This window comes from Cucurbita maxima, unplaced genomic scaffold (genome assembly GCF_002738345.1).
Source record: "Cucurbita maxima cultivar Rimu unplaced genomic scaffold, Cmax_1.0 Cma_Scf00011, whole genome shotgun sequence".
NCBI classification, from domain to species: domain Eukaryota; kingdom Viridiplantae; phylum Streptophyta; class Magnoliopsida; order Cucurbitales; family Cucurbitaceae; genus Cucurbita; species Cucurbita maxima.
Window position 1 is genome coordinate 2,840,802 of NW_019272027.1, and position 26,661 is coordinate 2,867,462.

A 26,661-nucleotide genomic window follows, 5' to 3' on the forward strand; every position below is an offset into this window, starting at 1 on the left:
AAAAAAAAAAAAAAAAAAAAAAAAAAAAAAAAAAAAAAAAAAAAAAAAAAAAAAAAAAACTTAGCCATTGACTAAAGGAAAGCAAGCACAAATGCTTGTTTTACTTCAATTCCAAGTCTCAAAGACAACATATATGACTTTATATAGCCTCAAAATAAAAACCCTTAATCTTCTATGAACATTCCAAGAGTTGTAACTTTCATACTAGTTACTTTATGGCCATTATTAGCCACTATGTAAATGTAACTTTAAAGTAAATAAAAAGTCTTAAAATACATTAATGAAATACCATAACTCTAAATTATCATTCACAAAAAATTTGTAACCATGGGAATAAAAGAAATCCATCTTCCTTGATGTTCATATTGCATGATTGAGATGTCTTGGTTCATGCCTATAAGTTCCTTATCGTGAAAGAGGGGATAGAGGTGACTCCATCACTAGTGAGCACTCTTTCTTTTTGACTTAGCCAATCTATATTTCAGAGGACACATTTGACTTTGTTGGGCATAAATTATTTTTCCCTTCTTGAACCTAGTTTGATCCAAACAAAAGAAGGCCGAACTCCAACATTTTTGAATATAAAGCAATACGATTTGCAAAACCATATATCCTTAGAATTGAAGGACTTACGGACAGTTATACAACCTACTGAACAGATCCTATTATTATTTAAGAAAAGTCGTAAATTATATATCCTTACAATATCAAGTTTTGCATCCATTCTCCAAATTTCCTCTTCAATTTGCTTTAATTTGTTTTTATCTCTTTGAAGTGTGCTTAAGATGAACTATGTTTGCTTCCTTGTTTCTTCTCTCTTGGCTAACAAATTTTTTTCCCACTTCACACCGTATCCTCTCAAATAATTGATAGATGCACTTAATTTCTGTTTCTTCGATCAAGTCCTAAACCCCTTCTCTAATGAGGAAATGAAACCATAATTGTTATTTTTTGGTGGGCTAGTATTTTATATGCCCTATATATCTTTTCATTTCTCTAATGAAAGCTCGGTTTTTTTCTTTTTTTCTTAAAAAAAATATATCCCATCTAACCAATTGCGATTCCTTTTGGAAAGGGAGTTCTTTTGGGAGAGAGAAATCTACTACGCAAATTAACTATTTGATTTTGTTTTATAAATTGTTATTAAGAATTATGGTGGATGGCTTGTAAAGGTGAAAGAATTGTGTATTTGAAATCATTACTCTCAACTCCTTGATTTTGGATGATGGGTTATGTCAGTTTTCTTAAATAAAGCAAGCTATTTGTGCGAACAAAGTAGTAGTAAGGGACTTTTTGATGTAGGGTGTGGGGGTAGGTCAAGAGCACATGATTTTGTATAGAAATTTGAAATTAAATCTCTTTTATATGAAGAAAATACAAAATCCTCCTACGGAGGAGAAAAACCTTGAAGAAACTAAGAATTGCAAGAATTAGAAGGTAAACTAAAATAAAGGAAATTGAACATTCCTTTGAAGTTAGTTGAAAGTGGTATTTCGTAGCCAACGTGTCCCCTTCTGGTAATCATTTGATGCATCAGTACCTTGTTGGAAAATGAAGGATATGCATGCATCGATCTTCTCATTTATGGAATATTTGCAAACTATAATATGTATTGTTTTATCATGTAGGATTGGATTTGAGCTATAGAGATGGTAGCCTTGGTGTCATATTAAAATCTTATAGGTGTTTTCTGCATTCCTATTATTTAGTGCATTAGTAGCTTGCTCTATTGTTTGAAAATGATGGATATATATTGCTTGCATCAATCTTTTTGTTTATTAAATGTTTGCCAATTTTAATATGCTTTGTCATATCATGCAGGATTAATTTTTGTTCTTTTGGTAAGAAATTGAGCTTTCATTGAGAAATATGAAACAAAAACAAAGACAAAAAAACAAGCCCAACAACGACCTAGAGTCCAAAAATTAACGATGGGTAGGCACTCCAAACCAACAAAATCAAATTAAGATTAATTGAAGCCTAAACCTCACCACCTCCCACACTTCATCACACGACCTCTCAACCTCTCTAAAAACCCTGTTATTCCGGCTCAAGCCAAATATCCGACAAAATGGCAAAGAAACTTGCATGCCACAAGATTTTTCCCTTAAAGCAAAATGGTGAATCGAGAAGCACATTCTCCACTAAAGCAAAAAAGTCTCGGTTCTAAGCCAAACGTAATCCAAACTAATTCCACCACCAAACCCAAGGAGACGGAGAAAACTGGCAATACCGGTTAAAGATCACGTATTTGTTTAGATTGCTTTAGATTGCTGTCAGTTAGTATCTAATTAAATCTCCGTTAGGCGTTAGATTTAGTTTTTTATTTGATTTACTCTTGATTTGATTAGAATTTCTAGGTAGATTTTCTAGATATCTCTTTGTATTCTCTGTATATATATAGAGCATTCTTGCTCTTCAAAATTAATCAATCTTCTCATCAACCATTCAATAAATCTCTCTTTCACTAACAATTAGTATCAGAGCTATCTTCTTAAGGGATCTGTGAGATCAAGATGGAAGGAGAATCCAGTTTTTCCGCTGTTGCACCACCAATCTTCGATGGAGACAATTATCAAATGTGGGCAGTTCGTATGGAGACTTATTTGGAGGCCTTGGATCTTTGGGAAGTAATAGAAGAGAAGACAAATCAAATTACAACAAATCCTACTGTAGCACAAATAGAAGAGGCCTCCGCTTCCAGCAAATCCTACTGTAGCACAAATCAAATTACAGAAGGAAAAGAAGACAAGGAAATCAAAGGCGAAAGCTTGCCTATTTGCCGCTGTATCTCAAATGATCTTCATGCGAATAATGTCCCTCAAAACAGCCAAAGAAATCTGGGATTATCTCAAAGCCGAATATGAAGGAGATAAGAGGATTCGTGGAATAAAAGTCCTGAATTTGATTAAGGATTTCGAGTTGCAGAAGATGAAGGAGTCTGAATCGGTGAAAGAGTACTCTGACAGACTTCTCAGCATTGCCAATAAGGTGAGATTACTTGGTTATGTATTAAATGATTCCAGGATCATTGAAAAGCTGCTAGTCACTATTCCAGAGAAGTTTGAAGCCACCATTACTACTTTGGAGAACACCAGAGACTTGTCAAAGATTTCTCTTACAGAGCTCTTGAATGCTTTACAAGCACAAGAGCAAAGGAGGTCTATGAGGCAAGAAAGGGTGATTGAAGATGCCTTACCTGTTAAGCATCAAGACAACAGCAAGTATAAAAACAAGAAAATTTTCAAAAACCAATCGACGTATGGAGATCCATCTGCAACTTATCAGAAGACAAAAGGAGGAGGTTTCAAAAAATCCTATCCACCTTGCCGCCATTGTGAGAAGAAAGGTCATCCACCATACAAGTGTTGGAGAAGACCTGACGCCTTCTGCTCCAAATGCAATCAACTTGGACATGAGGCTGTGATCTGTAAAGCCAAAGATCAGGTGAAAGAAGTAGATGCGCAGGTAGTTGATCAAGAAGAGGAAGAAGAAGATCAATTGTTTGTGGCCACTTGTTTCTCAGGCAAAGAATCAAGCGAGAGCTGGTTGATTGACAGTGGGTGCACAAATCACATGACATATAACAAGGAGTTTTTTGAGGAATTAAGAGACACCGAAGATAAGAGAGTGAGGATTGGCAATGGTGAACGCTTGGAAGTCAAGGGAAAAGGCACAATAGCTATAACAAGCTATGAAGGTACAAAATTTATTCCAGATGTTTTATTTGTGCCTAAAATTGATCAAAATCTGTTATGCGTTGGTCAGTTACTTGATAAAGGCTATAAAGTGTTGTTTGAGAATAAGCAGTGTTTGATCAAAGATGCTAGTGGCAAAGACTTGTTCAATGTCAAAATGGAAGGAAAAAGCTTTGCTCTAAATCCGACGGCCTTTATATCCAGAGTTAGTGCCACTAAGATTTGGCACAAAAGACTTGGACACTTTCATCATCGAGGTTTGCTTCCGATGCAATCAAAGAAGCTGGTAGAAGAACTCCCTGACATTGGTAAGGACATGTCTCCTTGCCGTACTTGTAATTTTGGGAAGCAACATAGGCAACCCTTTTCTAAACAGGCATGGAGAGCCTCGAAAAAAGTGCAGCTTGTTCATACTGAGCTTTGTGGTCCTCAGCAAACACCATCATTAAATGATAATCTTTATTACATTGCTTTTATTAATGATCTAACAAGAATGTGTTGGATATTCTTGCTGAAGCAAAAGTCAAAAGTTGCGGGTGTATTTTGGAAATTCAAAACCAAAGTTGAGAACGAAAGTGCATGCTTGATTCAGACCATAAGATCAGACAATAGCAGGGAATACACTTCAGAAACTTTTAACAGGTTCTGTGAAGAGGCTGGAATTGGAATTGAACATCAATTGATAACACCATACACTCCTCAACAGAATGACGTCAGTGAAAGGAGGAATAGATTCATAATGGAGATGACTAGATGCATGCTTCATGGGAAGGATCTTTCAAAATGTTTTTGGGGAAAAGCAGCAAACACTATTATGTGCTTGCAAAATCAAATTTCAACAAAAGCTGTGAAGGACCTGACACCAATGGAAGTTTGGTATGGTTACAAACATTCTTTAAAGTTTCTTAGAGTATTTGGGTGTCTTTGCTTCACTTACATTCCACAGGTCAAGCGTGATAAGCTTGGCAAAAAGTCAGAAGTTGGCATCTTTGTTGGCATGTTAGAAGAGTCTGAAGATGAACGACTAAAATTGTCTGAAGATGAACAACAAGATGCTTTGGTTGATGATGCACCTGTCAGAGGAGGAGCTTTCAGTGATCGAGAAAAACAAAATCTGGCAGTTGGTTGATCGATCTCTAAACAGAAAGATAATTGGAGCAAGATGGGTGTTCAGAAAAAAGAAAAAAAAACTTGGAATTCACAGCATCTAAACAAGGAGAAGTGTTAAAGATCACGTATTTGTTTAGATTGCTGTCAGTTAGTATCTAATTAAATCTCCATTAGGAGTTAGATTTAGTTTTTTATTTGATTTACTCTTGATTTGATTAGATTTTGTTTTGATTTAATTTGTTTACGGGTTTGTTACCAGATTTCCTGATTTCTAGGTAGATTTTCTAGATATCTCTTTGTATTCTCTCTCTATATATAGAGAGCATTCTTGCTCTTCAAAATTAATCAATCTCCTCATCAACCCTTCAATAAATCCCTCTTTCACTAACAATACCACAACAAATGATCGAGATCCTTAGCCTGACATTTGCAAAGAATACACCACTATGGAAACAACACAAAGGAAGGGTTTATTTGAACACGAGTCCAAAAGAGTTGACTCTCCCATGTAAAACCAGCCACACACAAAAGAAGGGGAAAAAAAAAAAAAAAAGAATTGAGGAGAAAGGGATGGTAGTTTGGGGTGGAGAAAAGACATACAACAAATGGAAAAAAGAGTTGTTAGAGAAACCCCTCGAGGCATCAGGGGTCTAAAATCTAGCGTCCCTTCAAAACCGTTTCAAGTATAAACTACCTTGCTCTCAATTCTTCATTTATTTTCAAAGAGATACATGTTCCTTTTATAATACAGAAAAATATTCATAGATACTAGGTAAAATTAAATCTAGCTAAATCCCTAAATATTAGTTAAGAATACATTTAAATAAATTCCTAGATATTAGGATCTAATATTTTCTTTATTTAAAGGGATTACCTAAATATCTCTTAATTACACAAATATTTCTTAAATCAAGACCATTCCTTCAACACTCCCTCTCAAGTTGAGGAACAGATATCATCCATTTCTAGCTTTGATGCAACTCATGAAACATTGAGTTGTGAAGTTTTTTGTTAATATATCTTCTAGTTGAATCTATCGGGTACATAACTAACACATACTATTCCTTTCTCCAATTTTTCCTTGATAATATGTCAATCAATTTCAATATGCTTTGTTTTATCATGTTGGATAGGATTATGTGCAATATTTATCGTTGATTTTATTTTTGTCATAGTACAACTTTATTAGATCTTCTCCCTTAATTTATAAATCATCAAAGATCATCTTCAACCATAAGAGTTCATGGAACCATTGTGCAATAGCTTGAAATTTTTTGATCTGACAGATGATCTAGCCACCACATTTTTCTTATTACTAAATTACCTCCAACAAAAGTACAATTCCCTGTAATAGATCTGCGGTCAACAATTGGTCCAACATAATCAGCGTCAGTGTAAGCTTCCAATGCAAAGGAATTGTTCCACTTGAACAAAATTCCTTTTCTTGAAGTTCCTTTTAGGTCGGTCCAATATACATACATTATTTGACCTTTTGAATAATAGTCCAGACGAACTTATGAAAATGAAACATTTTCGCATAGAAGACGTAAAACATATATTAGACATTCTCGAAATGGAAAAGAATTTTGCATAAATTGAAAATCCATTGGATTTTTTTGTAGAAAAACTTTAGAAAAAAAAAGACGAAAATGAAGTTTGAATCTTTAACGGAATCCGTATACTCAAAATAAATCAAAAATTTCATTAAATATGTGTATCTAGGGGTAATTCACTTTGAAGCAACTATTCCCTAGATACACACGTCGTGATATTTTAGTGATATTTTATTTCACAATTGAATCAAACAAAATTCCTTTTCTTGAAGTTCCTTTTAGGTAACGTAACACTCTATATGCTGCTTGAAGGTGAGGTTTTTGTGGATCATGCATGAATTGGCGAATTACACTTACTGAGTATGCTATGTTTAGTCTAGTGTAAGTTAGATATACAAGTCTCCCCACTAGCTTCTAGTACATTTCTATGTTAACTATAGGTTCTTTTGACTCCCCCAATTTCTAATGTGGATCCATAAGTGTTGGTAGGTTTACATTCGCTTTTCCCTCCAATCAATAAATTCATCACATATTTTTGTTGTGATTCGAAAATGTCCTAAGCTGAGTAGCTACTTCAAAGCCGAGAAAGTACTTTAGTCTTCCATGTTTTTGATCTCAAATTCTTTCATCAATTTCCTTCTAAGATCAATTGTTTCTTTTTCATTATCTCTAGTGACTATAATGTCATCTACATGCACTAGAAGCATTATAACTCCTCTTGTTTCTAAGTGCTTGATAAAGATAGAGTGATCTCCTTGACTTTTCTTATATCCAAAGTCTTGCATTACCTTTGTGAATCTTCCAAACCACGCATTTGATGATTGTTTTAGTCCGTACAAGGTCTTTCTCAATTTGCATACTTGTGTGTTTTCAAATCCTAGAGGAATGTCCATGTAGATTTCCTCATCTTTCGCATCATACTGTGTGAGCTACCAATTTAATTCGGCAGTGAAGGATAACAATATTCTTACCGTGTTCATCTTTGCAACTAGGGCAAATGTTTCTTCATTATTTTATACATTCAGAACAAAAGTTTTCTTCATTGTTTTATAACCAAATTTATTTGACTTCTGACTTTTTCCTTAAAAAAACGATCACAAAAGAAATATAAGGTGATGTCTTTTTATGTGGAAAGGAGCCAGACACAAATTGGCCCAAAATCATTTATAACTATCATATAAATGTGCAAGGAGAAAGGACTAAATATAAAGATGAAAATTAGTTCAAGATATTTGAAACAAAGGCGATCATTTAATTTTTGTTTTTGTCTCTTTTATACGTTCTAATTATCTAATATCCCTTACGCTCTAATTGTCTAAAATATTAATTGGCTGACTTCAGAGTAAGGTTTTCCACTAGGATTAGGACTTCTTATTTGGATGATTATTCATGACAGTTTCTTAGGTGCTTTTTGAAATAATTGCAGTATAGTAATTACTCCTTCCCAGTTGCGGTGTCCATAGTTTTGTCGGGCATGTATGAGGATGACTTGGATAATGCTGAGGATGTCGTTTACACTGGTCAAGGTGGGCAAGATTTAACTGGCAATAAACGTCAGATCCGGGATCAAGTAATGGAACGTGGTAATTTGGCTCTGAAGGTATGTACCTCAGGTTTTTTTAGATATAACTCTCTTGTCCTTTGATCTTGTGTAACTTGAATTGGTCCAGATAGTAAATGAAATCTATGGATTGAGTAGTTTTTCATATGATTTCAGAGGAAGGTGAAAAGTATATTTGATCAAATGGTAAATTGTTACAAGTTACAAAACAAAGGTTGCAGAACTGGGGATTGATTTATTTGGAAAGATACTAAAAGGGAGTTACTAATAGAGTTTTCTTTGAATTTTTTTTTTTTTTTTTGGAAAGAATTTTGGAGTTCAAAATTATAGGTTTGAGTTGAAATATCATCATTAAAACGTTTATCTACAGTTCTTGAGAATGTGTATACCTAAAGTCATCAAGTCTGTTTGTGAATATGTTTTTTGAGAATGGGATGCAAATTTTACTTTTTAAAATATTTTGGCTAAAACCTCTTCTCCCGAATCTCTTTTTCCTTGAATTTATATTTTATACATCTTTGAATGATGATCTTTTTCTCTTTAGCTTCTCTGATGAGTCAAAAATTTTCGTCTGAAGTGTTATTGTTTTTATGAAAAAAGTTGTTTTCTTCAGTGTTGGATATTCTGAAAGATGTTCGCACTGTGGATTTTTTTCTTTGACTCTTGCTTTTCCTAATTATAATTTTTTGACGCAACTCTTCCTCAGATCCTTTCATTGTCATAAACTTTTATTGTCTGATTTAATCCTCTGGAAGTTGGTGTCCTTTTTGCTGCTTAAGATAGTCTAGAGTGTGACTGCAATTAGGAATATTAAAAATTATATATTTTATATATTATTTTGTTGTTGTTGATGTCCTCCATGAAGACTACTTTTCTAACTTTGTTCATCAATCTACACATTTGATTATAGCGAGAAATTTTTCTGTTGCATTTGCTTTAAAATTTGGTTAGTTCAAAGTTTAGTTCTTTGTCTGACTGGTTCTCCACTAATCCAGAACTGTATTGAGCAAGCTGTCCCAGTTAGAGTGCTCCGGGGGCATGAATCTGCGAGTAGTTACTGTGGGAAACTTTACACGTATGATGGCTTGTACAAGGTATTTTTTTTTTAAAAGAAATATTTTGCATTCTTTATTTTTATTTTTTGTTTTTGTTTTTCGTTTGTTCAATAAACACGTGACATAGAAGTAGTCTTAGTACATTTCTCTGTTCACCACAAGTTCTCTATGAGTTTTTGTGGTAAATCATCTATTAGGACTCATTTTACCAGATTGAAGGATCTTTTTGTAGTTTGCTTCCTTTTTTGTAGATTTTCTTTTTGCATGCCCCTGTATTCTTTCATTTTTTCTTAACGAAATCTTGGTTATGAATAAAAAGAAAATGCAATGTTTTGATTTTATATTGGATTTACTGGAGTGGATATTATGGAATTCTGTTGATGAAGTTATTTTAATGCTTCTTTTCTCTACCTCGCACCCTAGGCTGTTGACCTTTTTTGTGTGTTTATAATGCATTCACTTGTTTCTTATTAGAAAACATTATTTTAATCTTCTTATGACATGTAGATATGTTTATTATTCAATTGATGCAGTACTTCGTACTTCACAGGTTATACAGTATTGGGCAGAAAAAGGTATTTCTGGGTTTACTGTGTTTAAATTTCGTCTTAGGCGGATTGAAGGACAGTCATTGTTGACTACGAACCAGGTCTATACTTCTCTTATTTAATAGTAATCTTGTTTTGAAGAATTTTAATGACTTGGTATGTTACAAGTCTACTTCCATAAGGTGCATTCTTTATCATGCTTTTGCAATTAGCTCCATATTTGAATTATATCAAGGGGCATTCAAGTAGAAACTCCTTTGTTTCGGACCCTTTTTCCCATGAAGATAATTTTTATCCTTTCATTTTCCTCAAATAAAACGTCCCCTTGTTTCTATTAGAGAAACGGAAATTGCTATCATGCTTACTCCTTACCTATCTGTCAACCCAAACCATAGCGAAGAATATTGAAATTTCATTACACTTGGCAACTTTTACTCTAACTAATCATGATCTTTATAGTCTCTCCCTTCTGTTTCCGCTCATGCAAGTTATGGTTTCTACGGCAAATCAAAATTGGAATTGGTTCAATTTATCGAATTAGAAGCCATTGCACAATTCGCTTCTGATTTCTTACTATTTTCTCTTTCCTTGGCCTATTTGTTGGACTCTTTTCTGTTGTCATAGCGTACATTTCTTTTTCCCTAATTCTAATTGTCTAGTTTATACAAGATTGAGATTTCCTAATGCAATTTATTAAACATATGTTTACTGAATAGAGGTGAGATATTCTTCGTCTGTGCTCTTGTGACAGGTTCAATTTGTTTATGGTCGAGTTCCCAAGTCAGTTTCAGAAATACGTGGGTACGAACTTAAATAGCTGATAAAGATGCAAAGACATTACACTTCAGGGTTTTTTAAAATGAAAGGATCCTTTTCTGTGCGTTTTTGTTTAAATTTAAATTGTCTTTAGGTTGGTGTGTGAGGATATCACTGGGAGTCAAGAGGATATTCCAATTCCAGCTACCAATTTGGTTGACGATCAACCGGTTGCACCCACAGGCAAGTAAAACAACAAATTTTATTTGATCTCATTATGTTGTTTGATCAATGTCTTACACTTGGTTTGGATATTTTTGTAGTAGATTGATACTTTGTCTGGTACATTTGAAGTTTTTTCATGTGCCTGTTCTCTGCCTAGGCTGGGTCCTTTAAAGTTTTTTCATTTGAAGTCTTGTATGACACAATGACGAAAATATGATGTCTGAATATAATATATATCCTTATATTTGCCTTATATATTTTCTTTTTCATTCAAGAACTTTTGGTATTCAACAGTTAATAAAGAATGTTTGATATTATTCTTTGGCATATTTGATTTCTACTATATCATGAAAATATGCATTCGAATCTCCCATTAAGTTTTCTGCATGCTTCAAGTGTTGGGACAATTTCTATTCTGAATGTTTGCTCTTGAATGATTTCAGGTTTCACTTACTGTAAATCTATTAAAGTTGGACACGGTGTGAAACTTCCTTCAAATGCTAATGGATGTGACTGTAGAGGATCATGTATATCTTCAAGGACTTGTTCATGTGCTAAGCTTAATGGATTAGACTTCCCATATGTGCATCGTGATGGTGGAAGGTCTGGATCCATTAAATCTTGATCAGATATATTGAAATCTCTCTAGCTTGGATATTTTTATCATGAATCTGAGAGGGTGAGTTCTTATAATGTTAGACTTATAGAAGCCAAGGATGTAGTTTACGAATGCGGTCCCAATTGTGGTTGTGGTCCTGGTTGTGTGAATCGAACTTCACAGAGGGGTATCAAATATCGGCTTGAGGTTCGGATGTTGCATCTAGTTACAATATTCCTAATTTTTCTTTTCAATTATGATCGGTGAGTCAGATTTTAAATGATTTAAATCAAATATTGTATCGTTTGTGAGCAGGTTTTTCGAACACCAAAGAAAGGATGGGCTGTAAGGTCATGGGATTTTATACCTTCTGGTGCACCTGTTTGTGAATATACAGGAGTACTTTCAAGGACAGATGATCTTGATCACGTATCTGAGAATAATTATATCTTCGACATCGATTGCTTGCAAACAATTAGAGGCTTCGGTGGACGAATGGTACCATGCAAGATGCCTTAGATGAGCTTTTTTTCACGAGAATAAAATCTTTCACAATGCATATATTTTTAGAAATGGGAAGGAATGAGGATGAATCCCCATCTGCATTATTGTGCCCTAAAATAATTCTACATTGTTGAAGAATTGTCTATTTAAAAATATGAAGGTGGGATAGGGGTTCTGTGCATGGAATTTGCTTGAATATTTTTGCCTATCTAATTTGCAACAATAACAGGACAATCAATTAAAAATCTGTTAGAATTCTCATTTTTGTCCACTGTGACTAGAAAATATGAATCCTTTCATATGGGACAAAGGTGAGAGATTCGTTTTCGTCCTTGACCATTGTCTTCCAATAAGGGAGAAGAAAGAGGATCTTCCATCTCAGACTAGCAGATATTGTCCTCTTTAGACTTTCCCTTTTGAGTTTTTCCTCAGTTTTTAAAACGCGTCTGGGTAGATTGTGAGATGCACATCAATGGAAACCCCCACTGGCTGACGCGTTTTAAAAATCCTGAGGGGAAGTTCGAAAGGAAAAGTCCAAAGAGGGACAATATTTGCTGGCGATGGGCTTGAGCTACAAAAACTTTTATCTGTTATGGGAATGCTCTTTTATCCTGCAAATTTGGTGGAGGCAAATATTTGGGATAATATACTCCCTTCCCAGTATTGTGCCTCGAATTATTATACCCTTCTTATTCCTCCTTACTTCAAAGGAAAATCTAAGGTTCTTTTGTCTTATGCAAGTAGAGCAACCTCTAAATTTGTTTGGATAGGAAGGGGTAGATAAGTGGTCCGAGAAGAACAAATAGATTGAGACCATTATGGATAAATTGAAATTGAATGTTGAAATGTTCATACAAATCTCTAAATTCTATTTTCAGTTTCTCTCTTTTATTACCATGATATTCAAACATGTTTTATTTTTCCTGTTCTTGTAGAGGCGTTCAAGAGATGCATCTTTACTACCAAACAATTCTGCTGATGGAATAGATGATCAAAGATCTGAAAGTGTGCCAGAGTTCTGCGTTGATGCTTGTTCCACTGGAAATATTGCAAGGTTTATCAATCATAGTTGTGAACCGAATCTTTTTGTACAATGTGTGTTGAGCTCACACCATGACATCAAGCTTGCTCGAGTGGTATTATTTGCCGCAGAAAACATACCACCCCTCCAGGTTTTTTGACTTGTCTGTTTCTTGCTCTTTCCTCCAAATTTTAATGCTTGTTAATATTTCCAAAATTTGTTTGAAGATCTTTTTTATTATATTGAGTGGTAGGTAGCAGTATGATCGAAAATTAGGAAAAACAGAGCTCCTTTCTCTCATCTTTAATTTGTCTATGATACTATCTTCATTTGTTTCGACAAGGAGTTTGTCCTCATCTTGAACCACATCTTAACTTTTACTTAGTTCTTGTCGGGGGCTTAATATCGATAGCGAAAAATGCAAAATTTTGGTTTAAATTGTGATCCAGATAAAGTGTGTAGGTGAGCTATTTAAGCATCCCTCATAGTCATAATCTGAGAGCTCTTCCTTTTTTTGAGTCCCGCTATTGAGAAGGCGCGAAAGAGACTTGCTAACTTGAAGTTAAATTTCTTTATAAAGGTGAAAGATTGACCACTCGATCTTATTTAAGCAGCCTAGTTTGATGAGATACTCGTAGTTGGTCCTTTTTCATCATAAATGTGGGCAGGTCAAAATTAGTGAGGTTTGTGGGTTGGATCTGGTCGAGTCCGGGCATTTTTTATACTCAACCCAATTGTTTGGGTTGTAATTTTTTAAGATAAACATCCCTCTTATTAAATAATAAACTCAACACAACAAGTTGAAGTGTATTATCATGTGAATGGAGAACAACTGAGAGATATTCTTACCAAAGTCTTAAGTGGAGCAAAGATAAATTCTCAATGCACCAAGCTGAGCATGGTTGACATATTTTCTCCAACTTGACGAGGGTATTATAATATGTATAGAGTCTTAAATTCTCAATGCACCAAGCTGAGCATGGTTGACATATTTTCTCCAACTTGATGAGGGTATTATAATATGTATTATTATGTGTAGTCTGATTGCTGATTTAGGGAATGATCATGGGTTTATAAGTAAGGAATACATTTCCGTTGGTATGAGGCCTTTTGGAGAAGCCCAAAGCAAAGTCACGAGAGCTTATGCTCAAAGTGGACAATATCATACCATTGTGGAGAGTCGTGATTCCTAACATGGTATCAAAGTTGTGCCCTTGACTTAGCCATGTCAATAGAATTTTAATGTCGAACAAAAAAGTTGTGAGCTTTGAAGGTGTAATCAAAAGTGACTCAAGTTTCGAACAAGTGTTGTACTTTGTTCGAGGACTCAAGAGAAGGAGTCGATCCTCGATTAAAAGGAGGTTGTTCGAGGGCTCCATAGGCCTCAGGGGAGAGGATTGTTGAGGGTTGTTGGGAGGGAATCTCACATGGGCTAATTTAGAAAATGATCATAGATTTATAAGTAAAGAATACATCCTCATTGGTACGAGGCCTTTTGGGGAAACCCAAAGCAAGCCCATGAGTACTTATGCTCAAAGTGGACAATATCATACCATTATGGAGAGTCGTGATTCCTAACATAGTTGTTCTTTACTGTAATGATAAATTTTTTAGTTTAGGGTTCTCCATAACGTAGTTTTTATGAAAGAAGTATTTTCTTTGAGTGTTGAATTCTCAATGAGACTTTCAGTTGTCAGTAATGTTCTAGATTGTTTCAATTATGCAATGCTATATTGGTGTCATTTAATAACAGCAAAATAACATTTATTTACTTGTATATATATGACTATAAATTCAAAATATTTTTGATGTAAAGAATATTATACAAACAATTTCCGAGTAAATAATTCTAAATTTTAGAGCCTGGACTGAAAAATTACTTGTCATTGAATTAAGTTTAGTTTCACCCATTGGATTATGCTTGGTTATTATTATAAAAATTTAGAATATCCAACCTTTGTTACTTAATTGCAGGAACTGACTTACGACTATGGCTATGCACTTGATAGCGTGTATGGTTCAGATGGGAAGATAAAACAGATGCCTTGCTTCTGTGGTGCAACCGAGTGTAGGAAACGCCTGTTTTAGTCTATAGGACGGCCTTCAACATTATCACCACTGTAACCTCCCTATCCTTTTTTGTTTGTTTGTTCTTAAAATTTTTTGCCTCAAGAATCAATCTTTTCAGTTTCTTCTCATCCCCTATTCCATCATCAAACTCACATCACCTTGTTCATATCTGCTCTCCCATTTCTAGGTACATCTATATGTCCACATCGACCCGCCCCTCAAAACTATATTTTGATTTTACTCGTCGAGAAAAGTTGTACATACATTTTTTAAGGTGAAATTAGTGAAGTTGAAATACGTTACACCAATCTGTCTTGGACGTTTCTAATATAATGTTTATTGATCTTAGCTGAATCATCATCGAGCTACACAAAAAGTTTCGATCAATCTCGAAGTATTAAGAGGTTTAATTTGATCTTCTAGATTGACTGTTGAAACTAAGTATATGATCCATTCTCTGATGGTAACCTATGAAATTATTGATAGCATTTTGAAGTAATGTTATTGTCTTATTTTAGCTTAGTCTAGTTTGGTTCTTATTTGAGTCTTTATTGTCATGCTTCAAGATCTTACTTCTAATTTGATTTGTGTTCCTATTTCTTTTGTTCTTTTCTCAAATTGGTTGACTGGACTGAAAGGATACTGTTACCAAATTGCTAACGAACCTCGCCACTTTATGGGAAAATCTTATTTTTTCCTCTATAGAATTATGGCGGCTGGAAGTGGAAACATAAATGTAGAACATCATCGAGAAAGAAATGGAATCGCAGGTGCAAGATTATGGGGTTCGATAATGTCCATTTTGTTAAAACTTTTATCCAATTGTAATCTAGAAAGGAAGGTTGAGGCTTACCTAGCAAACCAAAAAATGAATACCTTTTCTCTATGGTTCTAGGAAATTAGTTAAATTATTGTAAACATAAACGAATGTAACAACTCGATTACAAATCGATGAATTCTCCCTTTTTAATTTGATTCTATTTGATTTGTGAACTTTTAAGCGATCTTTTAAAGTTTTTAGATGTTTAAATTTTTTATTTTGTTATCTATAACCTATTAAACGTCTTCTAAAATTTGTTAGTTAAGCTATAGTTATTAGACACAAATCAAGGCTTTTTTTTAATTGGTTAATTTTTTAGACACAAAATTGAGCCTATCATCTTACTTTGAAATTTGTTACCCAAAACTGAATATCACTTTGAGCACTTTTAATGACGAACTTGCGATTGCGATACTCACTTCCCAGCAACAATTGAGTTAAGTCAATTCATTCACATACGTTTGAGCCTCTTGCCCTGATTCAAAAAAGTTTTATAAAACAGGGGCAAAGAGAGATTTCGAAAGCAAGATTTGAGAAATTGAAATTGGTGTTATATATGCAGGTAAAAAGGCAACAATTCTCACCATAAATATTGGTATTGATAGGATGATAGTTGCTAACTAAACTCACTATTGATCTAGTCTCTTATTAGCTATTATATACCAAATTTAAAAGTTTAATTTTTGAGTTTAAATAAATTTTAATTTTATATTTAATAATTGGTCAATTTTAAAATACGTAAGAAATTTGTGACAATTTTTAAAATGTAATGCCTATGAGTAGAAGATAATTACTTTAGTTGAGAACCAAATAAACTAGTCCGTAATTTAACCCAAGTTGTACCCACTTGGTGCAAAAACTGATTTAGAAGAGACATCTAACCATGCTGTAAAATTGAGAAGAAGCTTCTAAACGTGTCTTCTACGTCTTTGAAGGGAATAAACTACAAATTTTGAGTTCTACCTTTTAAAGTTGATGGCTCAATTTCAACCATATCCCTAATTCAAGAGAAACATGCATATTATCAAACCAATTCATACACCACGAGCCAATATTTGAATTACTACGAAAACAGTCATTATGTAATGCGTGTTATCATACTCGCACACGAACCTTGCCCGCCCCCCTGAGGTTGGAGCTTGAAGCGGAGATATTGACCATGATCACGGTTCGAGGTGCAGAGTGTCATCTGGAAATTTTGTAGTTAGTAACTCGTTAACTCGCCGATACATGGGGCTGTCCATTGCAGTGTCCCAAAACTATTGTGCATCAAACAAAGTGCGGTAAAGACGAGATTCGGACAGCCTCATATCGATCAGGCCTCCTCCGAGTCCATCTTAGCTCTCATCCTGTACTGGCGGGCTGTCTTTTGTGAGATGTTTCTTCTAGTTTCTAATTTCTCAGGCTCGTCTTCCTCCATAGAGCAAACATCATCAGTTTGGGCGTCCACGGATGCGATGCTGATGGGCATGCCTTTCTGGTGCACAAGCTCCTTGCCAACTCCATTCTGATGATTTTGCTCCCCTGGGGTAGGATTTTCAAGCATTACTGTATCACCTGCTTTCTTTTTTGGGATGAAGGTGATAGATTTTGGTGGACCAGTTGAAGAATCATCCAGATGCAACGGTTCTATTGTCTTCGATCCTCTCACCAGCTGAAGGAAATCCATATAGGCGTTCTTGTTGGACTCTTCATCCACCTCATTGGATGAATCGAAAGTATAATGCGTGTATCTCGAAGGATTTCGTAAGTAGTCCGGAGCTTGACGGCAAAAGCCTTGAGATTGGAAGGTTGCTTCATTGGTAACTTCAGCAGCTCCAATGGAAGAGTTTGCTTCCATAGAGATATCTTCTGATCCTTGAGACTCTCGAGAAATTTCACATTCAGGGTCGAATCGGACACGCTTGTGCGATTTGGCATCAAGATGATTATCTTTCCTCTTTAGAATAGATTTTGGGTTCTGGGAAACATTGCATTCAGAAACAGCAATGGCTACTGCATCGTTCTCGGAGACGTGCAAAGAATCCATTGTTTTAGAAGCTTCTGCATCTTCCTTGAGCCGAACTTTTGCAGCCAAATGATTAGCTCGTGGATCTCTGGTGAAATTTCGTATTGAAGTGGGAAGTTCGGTACACGAATCTATTTCAACACCACAGTCAGTTATGTCCTTCATATACAACCGATCTCCAACTTTCTCCTTGCCAACAGCAACTTTATCATACTCATCTTCCTCTTCCTGCATAGAATTTTCAGTTACTCATCAATTCAAATCGTATATCTCAGGAGGCAAGCTACTAGACAAATGGAGTCCAGAAAACCTAAATGATAGTCCTCCATATTCCACAATGTACCAGCAAAATACTATATATCTCACGTTCAACAAGCTTACCAACACGACACAACAAGATTTTAAAAAATCCTTTACAAACAGTATTTGCTCGATTTTAACACTATGAAGAAGGCACAAAATCCAAATATCGAATTTTCATTTCGTTTATATGTAGTAGTATCCTCAAGTATGCACTTGAGGCGGCTGTAACCACAGACAGCCCTGCAAGCAGATTTCTCGATAGTTGAACTTTCCTTACCCATAAACCAGCAAAAATTAAGAATATACTAATCAGAATGGTTCTAAACGACATTGACAAAGAGCCAGAGAGAGCTAGCAGCGTACCTCAAAATCAAGGGTGCAGTCCCGTCCAATCAAGGACTTTATTTCCCATTCTTCGTCTCCATAATCGTCAGGCTTAGGAAAATTACTCGACGATCCATTTGACTCTGGATTTTCGTCCAAATCCCCGACGTCATCCTCAAAATCATCTCGGAATCGAAATGAATTCCTTCCGTTCACTTTCCTTTCGCCGGCGAGGAACGAGGTCGGCTCGAGCTCCGGTTCCGGTTGGTCTACCTTCCCCTTGATCCACTCCCTCCTCTCGACCTCATCGTCCGTAAGGCACCACAGAGAACTCAGAGGTGAGTTGAAGGCTGCTGTAGAATAAGAAGAAGATGATGATGAAGAAGAGAGAGAACCAAAAATTCTGTCCACACGAACTTTGAAGTTGTCCTCCATGCTCGGCAATGGCGATCAAGGGCGGATTTAGGGCTGTTCTGAATTCGAAGAAATGGAAATGAAAAGGAAATTCATAAATTGATTTCCACCTCCAGTCGGATCTTTAACGGACGGGTCAAGTTGGGCCTCACCGACTTTCAGGCCCATTGGGTATAAAATGGGCCTGAGTCGTTGTTGGGCTTGGGCCGATGAGAAAAAACATAGACCATTTTTTCTTATCATTCACTAATAATATTAAATCGTATTAAATAAATTTGTAATTTTCTCTTTTTTTCTTTTCTTTTCTTTTAATCAAAAGTTTAATAGGTAATACAACTCATACATATACCTCATAATAAAGTTGGAATCAAATTAAAAAATATAATTAATTTAAATAAAATAAGGTTAATGGTAATTAACGGATGACGCATACATTTAAATCAATATTTTATTTTTACACCTAATATCCGAGCATGACTATGAAGTGTAGAGAGATAGTATACGTCCATATATTGACGATACAAACGTTTCCGAACTTTTTTTTTTTTTTTTTTTTTTGCTAATGGTTAAGGGTGTTAATGTCAAAGTTTACGTGTGTTTTTTTAAATATAATTAGAAATATTCATTTACTCACAGAGCCGAGATTCTTATAGACCCTCCTGAATGAGGTAGAAAATCACCGTTAAACGAGGGTGAGAACCCTATTAGATAAATGGAGCTAGAGACGGAGATTGTGTTCCTCGTCCTCGTCTTTTCCATACCTTTTTACATATTATGCACGACTTTCTACAAACGAGCCATCATTTTATTTCAATTAATTATACTTTATTTTGGCTAATAAGTCTAAAGTCGATGAAATATAAGCCAAATACTATGTTGAAACTTTTCTTTTGCCTGAAAGATTATTTTTTAATATTAAATTTTTATTTTTTTTAGAGAGAATCTTATATTATAATTTTATTTATTAATATTATATTATATTAAAATTTTTGTTTACATATTTTTAATATTAATAAAAATGATGTGTCGAGAATTTGAACTTTTGTACTATGATGTCCTACATTGATTGTGGAGGAGAACAAAACATCCTTTACAAGGGTATGGAAACTTTCCCCTAGCATACACGTTTTAAAGCCTTGAGAGGAAGCCCAAAAGAGAAAGCTCAAAAAGAACAATATCTACTAGCGGTGGATCTGAGACGTTGCCAGACACTGGACTATGTGCCAGCGAGGAGGTTGTTCCCCAAAGGGAGTAGACACGAGACAGTGTGCTAGTAAAGATGTTGGGCCCTAAAGAGGGTGGATTGTGATGTCCTACATTGGTTGGAGAGGAGAACAAAACACCCTTTAACTATAAGGATGCTGGGCCCCGAAAGAGGGTAATTGTGATGTCCCACATTGTTGGGGAGTAGAACAAAACACCATTTTATAAGAGTATGGAAACGGGGGATGGTTGGGGAGGAGAACAAAACACCCTTTATAAGGGTATGGAAGCAGTCCTGAGGGGAAGCCCGAAAGGGATGGTTGGGGAGGAGAACAAAAAACACCCGTATGGAAGCGGTCCTGAGGGGAAGCCCGGAAGGGATGGTTGGAGAGGAGAACAAAAAACACCCGTATGGAAGTGGTCCTGAGGGGAAGCCCGAAAGGGATGGTTGGGGAGGAGAACAAAAAACACCCGTATGGAAGCGATCCTGAGGGGAAGCCTGAAAGGAATGGTTGGGGAGGAGAACAAAACACCCTTTATAAGGGTATGGAAGCGGTCCTGAGGGGAAAGCCCAAAAAGGACAATATCTGCTAGTAGTGGATCTTGGATCTGGGCCGTTACATGTACATTCTCCACCTTGATCCCTGCAAAAATAAACGCATTCCCGAATATTTAACCTAATTTATTTCGTAAAATTATTGTTCCCTCCACCTTAGATCAAAAGTTATTTTTTTTAAAAAAAGAACAGAAATGATATTTTAAGGAAGGTTAAAAATGGAAAATTGATGGAATATGGATATTTATGAGTAAAATTAATTGAAATTGAAGGAATTAACGAAGAGAATAAAAGGGGGAATTGAATTAAATTGGGAAGCAGTGACTGTGGCTGAACGCTAACGACGAACTCCCCTCTCGTTCCTTCCGAGATTTTCATGTCCATCCTGCCTTCACAAGTCCAGGGTTCCACTTCAACATCTTCTTCGTCTTCAGCTTCCTCTCTAAACCCTAATTCCCACCATGGAACCGACCCCCTCTTCTCTCAATCCACTCTCTCTCCCACGCATTCCTTTCCATCCCTACGGATTTCCGATCCCCATTCGTCTCTCGGGGATTCCTGCAACGTATCAGGTTCATTTTTGTATTTCATGAACTCGAATGCCTTTACTAGTTCTGAATGCTATTGTTTTATGTTTGATTTCCTCTTTTTGTTTTCCCTTGATCGTGGAAAGTGAATATATCGACGGAAATGTGCAATTCCGAGTTTGATTTTGTTTGTTTTAGCTGTTACCGTGGTTTTGTGATGTGATATAATATATTTCCTTGCATCCTGTTCACGATGTCAAAAGAATGAAATTACTCAAAATTGAGATGTTGTAGCTGTAGCTGTACTATCCAATTTACTGAAAATATTTGGTGAAAAGAAGTTAGGTCATACACGCTTGAATCACTATACTTATAGTTTTGGGGGTCTCAGTTGTTTTGTTATTTATATTTCACTGTGCTGACGATTGGGCTCTTTGATGAAATTTTGTTGGATTACGCAATTTCTAGTTTTGTTTTGATTAGTCAATAAAGAAGTAGAATGGATACGAGAAATTATCCTTTTAGTCTTAATTATGATTTTAGCTTTTAGGCTACTGGTAATGGAAAAGAGGGGAATTTTTTATGCCAGCGTTAATCAGGGGATCTGATGTTCTTTCTCATGTGCTATTAGTTTTGAGATGGGTGTGTATCTTCTCATGTATTCTACAGAGAAGAGTTATATTTGATTCATTTTAATCTTTGATTCAGGCCTGTCGATTCAACCTGCAGATGATGCTGAATCTTCCAAGAAGGTATGTTGTATATTAGTTATTCTTTAGTAATTTAGCGTTTTAAGTGGATTGGTTAAATTATCTACTTATGTATTTAGATTATAAGTCATGTATTGTACATATTAACAAACTATGTTTGGTATTTTTGTGTATATTAAAAATGAGATTATAAATTGATTGTTCAAATTTAAAAAGAATTTATTGGTTTTTTTAGTATATCGATAGTAATCGAACCTTAAACTGAGCAATTGGATTGAAAATCTTTTTCTCAGACTTTATGGAACTAATTAATCTTTTGGCATTAAAAATATTTTTATAAAAAATAATTAAAAAATTATTTTCCTTTAAATAAGTATTACAATTGGTGGTTAAATTAGGAAAGATTGTCATATAAGATCTATCAAGTCGCGAGGGGTCTAGAGGGTTATCCGAAGTTTATCCCCTCGTGCTCCTTTTGGATTTAGTATAAAAACAGATATGGATATTTCATTATAAGACAATTTTTTCTAAAATATATTTTTTAATCTCTCTTTACCATGCTCTTGGGGGAAAATGTTGCATCTATGTGATTTTAATTATTTTGCTTCATTTCCATGGAATAATGTATTTATAACAATAATTGATGAATGTTAAATTCATTACACTAGGGAGTTGGGTAATTGAAAGACCGTGATGATTTTTGAATGTTGGTTACTCAGATCATTCTTTCTTGTGAAATGATAAATGAAAAGGAAACATACGATCTTACTTCATGTATACTGTGATATATAGGTTAGCGAATTAGAGAATCTGAATGATTTTAAGATGCCAGCTCATCAAAACACTGAAACCCATTTGCAGAGCCAATCTGGTGTAGAAGATGGTGGATCAGTCCTTCCCGGGAGTAAAATATCGTCTTCTATAATTTCTTCTCATGATCAGCAAAGCGCTAGGTCTGCAAACTCTCATGGCAACAATAAACGCTCAGCTGGAAGAAAAGCCCAAATGACAAATGGAAACCATTTGCTTAATTTTCAATATGATCCCATTTCTCGTCCTCGTCCTCGAGCCAGAGCTCCTCCTCCAAGAAGGCCGCATAAGATAAAGCCATACAACAAGGATCTATTTCTCCAGGCTAATTACAAATTTGTGGTTTTAGATACAGGTTATCATACGCCTGAATATTTGGATCCTGATAAAATGCTGCGTTGGGAGGATATCATATGTGTAAGATATTCTACACCATCATTGGTTCAATGTCCTATTTGTCTGGAGCATCCACACTGTCCTCAAATTACTTCATGTGGACATATTTATTGTTTCCCGTGCATTTTGAGGTACCTGTTAATGGGCAAGGAGGATCAGAAAGGTGACTGCTGGAAAAAATGTCCTTTGTGTTTTGTGATGCTGTCTCTGAAGGATTTATACACCGTCCACATTGAGCTTTTGAAGCAATATTCTGTTGGTGATACTATAGAATTTATGCTTTTAACTCGGCAAAAAGATTCATTTGCCTTATCATTCAAGGATAAACAAGAGGATGGTATCAGGTCAAGTGATAACGATGAAATCTATGATTCTTTTTCGAAGTTTATATTTACATCTGACGTGGATCTCTCAGTGCGGCAAGCAATATCTGATTTAGATGCCTGGTTAGCAAAAGCAGAAACAGGGCAAGTAGATGACCTCGAAAAGCTTCCATATGTTTGTGCTGTTTTGGAACAACTGGAGCAGAGGAAGAAGGATTGGAATGAACTTCAGGCCTGTTTTAAGCAGAATGACTGTCAGATAAGATCTCAAACGCTCCTTCCAACTGGTAATGTTAGCAATGCTGGTCCTGGAGCATGCAGTTCTAGACACGAGGCTTCTTCCATTGATATTAATGATGATTGCAAGCTTCTAGGGAATGTAGTGCAAGATAAGTTGGATTATTCTACTCATGTGGGTCAGACTGAGGCTGTTGATGAACTTTTAGAACTCCAACAAAACTCAAATGAAATTAGAGATGCAAAGGACAAGGACTCGTACAATTTTTACCAGGTGAAAATCATTATTATCCTGTGTATGAACACTGGTTAGGTCTCTGTGCTTTTCATGATATGCCATTGTACCTTATTAGCTGTGTCAAACAAATGCTGGCATATTTGATTTTCGTTTCCTTCGGTTTTTCTTGAAGGGATTGCCTATTTGTATCCCATTGATGCTTTTTGGATTTTGATTCATAAATCATCCACTTATTAATTTGCGCATGCATTTTATATTAACTGCTTCTGTTGATTTTAGGCTACCGATGGCCAGCATATCATTCTCCATCCATTAAACATGAAGTGTCTTTTACAATATTATGGGAGTTATGGCAGGCTGCCACTCAGGTTTGTATGTATTAAGACAAATTATATCTCTTGCATTTTGCGAGCAAGAGATTGTAACTCTTGGGTTTTATTAGGTTTATTTAGAGTTTCTCATAATTGTTTCTGCATTTGTAGAATAAGTGGAAAGGTTTTAGAATTTGAAACAGTCACCCAAACCGAGGCCACAAGAAGGCGGTATCGTTATTTGAGTCATTTTTCCTTAACAACATCGTTTCAGGTATACTCATTCGTCAAGTTTCTTGAACCATATTTAAGGGCTTGCAAGTCATTATTTCTGATCATTCCACCCAAAATTTTCAGCTATGTGAAATTGATTTGACCAACCTGTTGCCTTCGTCTTCCATGATTCCCTTCATGGATGAGATAAAGAAGCGTGAGAAGCAGAGGAAACAACTTGCAAAAAAGGTATTTTGCGAACTAAGAGCCTAGGTGTGGTTGGGATCTCTCCAATTCTTTTATAATTTCTGTTAGTCATTTCCCCTTTAGTTTCCATGTACGTAAGCCATCACTTGTTTCCTTTTCAAGTTAGTTACTGTTGTTGGATTGTGTAAAGGTTTGACTATTAAGTCATAGTTATATAAAATTCTTCTAGTACTCGTGAACTGAAGGAGATATATATCCCATTCTAGATTAATGGCATCAATGAAATCTCAAATGAACATTTATTACTTCAGTAGGTTCCTCTCTTCAGTAATCAAATCACGAGTTTTTGTTATTATCAGATGCAAAGGGAGAAGATCAAAGCAGAATCTGCTTCAACGTGTTCTTTGTCAATGATGGCCGGTTCAGGAAGTTCATATCGTTACGATACTCCAAACCTTTCCCTGGATGACTTTGAAGGTAATATTTACCTTACTATTACATTTCCATCCTTTGTCTGCTTGAATTTTTGCAATGGGCGAAGGTGAATTCAATTGTAAATATGTTTTGAGTTCTAAAAATACTGAGTTCTTAGTGTAGAAATTAGAGAATAACACTGAGCAGTTTTGACTAATGAGGCAATTCCTGTTTTGTTCAGAGAAGTATATGCTTTTAGGAGTTATTGAGATTTTTGCCATATTCTTAACATAGGAAGTTTTAAGAACTGAACACCTTAATTTGTGAATTTTGGTTAGGATTTAAAAAATATTAAAGAAGGGGAAAAAAAGAATATACTTGGAAGGCTTCCAAATAAGCTTATTTTTCAAAACGTAAGGGAGCTCTGAAGTAGTAACCTGGGTTGTCAAATCAAATATTTTAAGTTATAAACCACTTAAACAAAGTTATATGTAATTGCTAAATTATTTTTCAAAAAAGTATTTCAACTTTGTTCTCTGTTTTTAAAAAAACTCTTATTCTTTCAAAAGGAAATATGGTCTTTCATAAACGTTTCTAAATTACCTTTGAAGTACAAATTTGTTAGAATGTTGAATGAAAAGTCAATGGGACAGGACACCGTTATTTTAGACTTAATGCAAACAAGCATTCTAGTTACTACCCAGCTACAATCATACCGTTTACGAAAGTCAAGGGCAATATTATAATTTTTGAACGAATAGGAGTATTTTTTTTAAACAAAGAGCAAAATTTTAGGTATTTTTATATGTATATATAATTTGACCAATGTGATTCTGTCTTTATAGATTTATTCCGATGAGGTATATACCTTTGGATATCCATGGGGTGCATGTTGTTGCATGGTTATACTGCATCATCGATCCCATTGTAGTATACTATATATAATTTTGGGTATTTTGAAAATTGCATTTCTTTCAAATGATGTTGCCTGGCAATATGGGCAGCAAGTATTTACTTTTTATGGTTCTCAAGAATTTGATTTAAGATTATAGGCTATTAAGTCTATGGCTGTAGTTAGTAATAGTATAATCATAGAATTTGGCACACGGTTTGTTGATATTAATTCCTGTGAATTATTCGATCTCTAGCTTTGGGAAGTTCTCCTGTGACATCATCGAGCCCTCCTGTTGGCGGGAGGCAACTGTTCTCGAGTGTTACACGACTTGGTTTCGCCGCCGCCCATGATTCTCCATCCTTGAGAATTGAAGAAACTGATTCTCTGCACATTAATGAAGTGAAAAGTGATTCATCGGGTGCAAATGGTACTTCTCGGATGCCTTTTTGTTCATTGTAATTTCTTTGCTCCAAGGCTGACAATTGTGAAAATGGAACCTTGGAATTTCAGTTTTTCAACGAGTCTCGCATATCCTTAGGCTCTTTTTAAATCATGCTTGTGTGTTCATTGCAGAGATACACAATGCAACTCCATCGTTTGCGAATATAATATCGAGGGCGAAGTCTGGAGGAAGTACAGAATCTCCTAAGGCAAATGAAGTGGGAAAGAAGGGGAAGAAACCTAGTCGAGTTTTGTTATCCACCGCGGGTGGTCGGCGCTATTGATCAGTTCAAGGTGAACATCCTGATTGTAATAAAGGTATTTCCATTTTTAGATGTATAAAACAATGTTCATTTGCAGTATCAGGCTTTTGATTAAAAAACTTAGGATTGCTTTTGTGGTAGTTTGTGTTTTAGAAGATTAGCTCTGTACAGAAGGCTAAATAAAATGGTTTGCTATTATTAATCTATCCTTTCTTTTCCTCCGGCAAGAATGATGAATACAATGCCATGTTTAAGAGACTTGTTCCATCACCATGTCATCTTGAACATTCACCCGAACTAGTATTGTCGTGTGGTTGTCGTGCATGCATTTTAACTCTTATGAGACTTT

At 35.3% G+C, this 26,661-nt stretch overlaps 3 protein-coding genes across 7 annotated transcripts in view; 2 read left to right on the forward strand and 1 right to left on the reverse strand.

The window, feature by feature from the left end:
* LOC111486639 (histone-lysine N-methyltransferase, H3 lysine-9 specific SUVH4-like) overlaps nt 1-15,196 on the forward strand; it is a 29,498-nt gene extending 14,302 nt beyond the window's left edge. For 2 of the 4 annotated variants that reach the window (XM_023133831.1, XM_023133833.1), the window contains exons 7-16: nt 7,788-7,961; nt 8,918-9,016; nt 9,528-9,626; nt 10,277-10,326; nt 10,436-10,524; nt 10,950-11,109; nt 11,206-11,311; nt 11,420-11,602; nt 12,544-12,780; nt 14,604-15,114. In XM_023133831.1, the coding sequence (XP_022989599.1) occupies nt 7,788-7,961; nt 8,918-9,016; nt 9,528-9,626; nt 10,277-10,326; nt 10,436-10,524; nt 10,950-11,109; nt 11,206-11,311; nt 11,420-11,602; nt 12,544-12,780; nt 14,604-14,717 (1,311 nt within the window). In that variant the 3' untranslated portion in view covers nt 14,718-15,114. Of the gene's footprint in view, nt 1-7,787; nt 7,962-8,917; nt 9,017-9,527; nt 9,627-10,276; nt 10,327-10,435; nt 10,525-10,949; nt 11,110-11,205; nt 11,312-11,419; nt 11,603-12,543; nt 12,781-14,603 lie in introns of all 4 variants that reach the window. The other 2 variants (XM_023133832.1, XM_023133834.1) reach the window with 2 other exon arrangements.
* Nucleotides 15,197-16,382: 1,186 nt separating this feature from the next.
* Nucleotides 16,383-18,651, reverse strand: LOC111486668. Its single transcript, XM_023133880.1, has 2 exons — nt 18,194-18,651; nt 16,383-17,755 (listed from the first exon to the last, which is right to left on the reverse strand). The coding sequence occupies exons 1-2, from the start codon at nt 18,587-18,589 to the stop codon at nt 16,835-16,837; spliced, it is 1,317 nt and encodes a 438-aa protein (XP_022989648.1). The 5' UTR covers nt 18,590-18,651; the 3' UTR covers nt 16,383-16,834.
* A 1,983-nt stretch (nt 18,652-20,634) lies between these two features.
* On the forward strand, nt 20,635-26,539 carry LOC111486636 (RING finger protein 10). Of its 2 annotated transcripts, none has more exons than XM_023133825.1 (9): nt 20,635-20,899; nt 21,563-21,606; nt 22,357-23,604; nt 23,848-23,936; nt 24,051-24,153; nt 24,237-24,341; nt 24,659-24,776; nt 25,862-26,035; nt 26,182-26,539. In XM_023133825.1, the coding sequence occupies exons 1-9, from the start codon at nt 20,704-20,706 to the stop codon at nt 26,331-26,333; spliced, it is 2,229 nt and encodes a 742-aa protein (XP_022989593.1). In that variant the 5' UTR covers nt 20,635-20,703; the 3' UTR covers nt 26,334-26,539. The 2 variants fall into 2 exon arrangements, with proteins under 2 accessions (XP_022989593.1, XP_022989594.1); XM_023133826.1 differs by having other exon boundaries at nt 20,636-20,899; nt 22,426-23,604.
* Nucleotides 26,540-26,661: the final 122 nt, after the last annotated feature.

What these genes read in the sequence shown, in the direction of transcription:
- LOC111486668 (XM_023133880.1), bottom strand. Translation starts at nt 18,589, where the DNA reads ATGGAGGACAACTTCAAAGTTCGTGTGGACAGAATTTTTGGTTCTCTC. An exon ending in ACTGCACCCTTGATTTTGAG is followed by an intron (nt 17,756 to 18,193) that starts GTACGCTGCTAG and finishes AATTCTATGCAG; the next exon opens with GAAGAGGAAGATGAGTATGA.
- LOC111486636 (XM_023133825.1), top strand. Translation starts at nt 20,704, where the DNA reads ATGTCCATCCTGCCTTCACAAGTCCAGGGTTCCACTTCAACATCTTCT. An exon ending in CCTTAACAACATCGTTTCAG is followed by an intron (nt 24,154 to 24,236) that starts GTATACTCATTC and finishes CAAAATTTTCAG; the next exon opens with CTATGTGAAATTGATTTGAC. An exon ending in GGAAACAACTTGCAAAAAAG is followed by an intron (nt 24,342 to 24,658) that starts GTATTTTGCGAA and finishes TGTTATTATCAG; the next exon opens with ATGCAAAGGGAGAAGATCAA.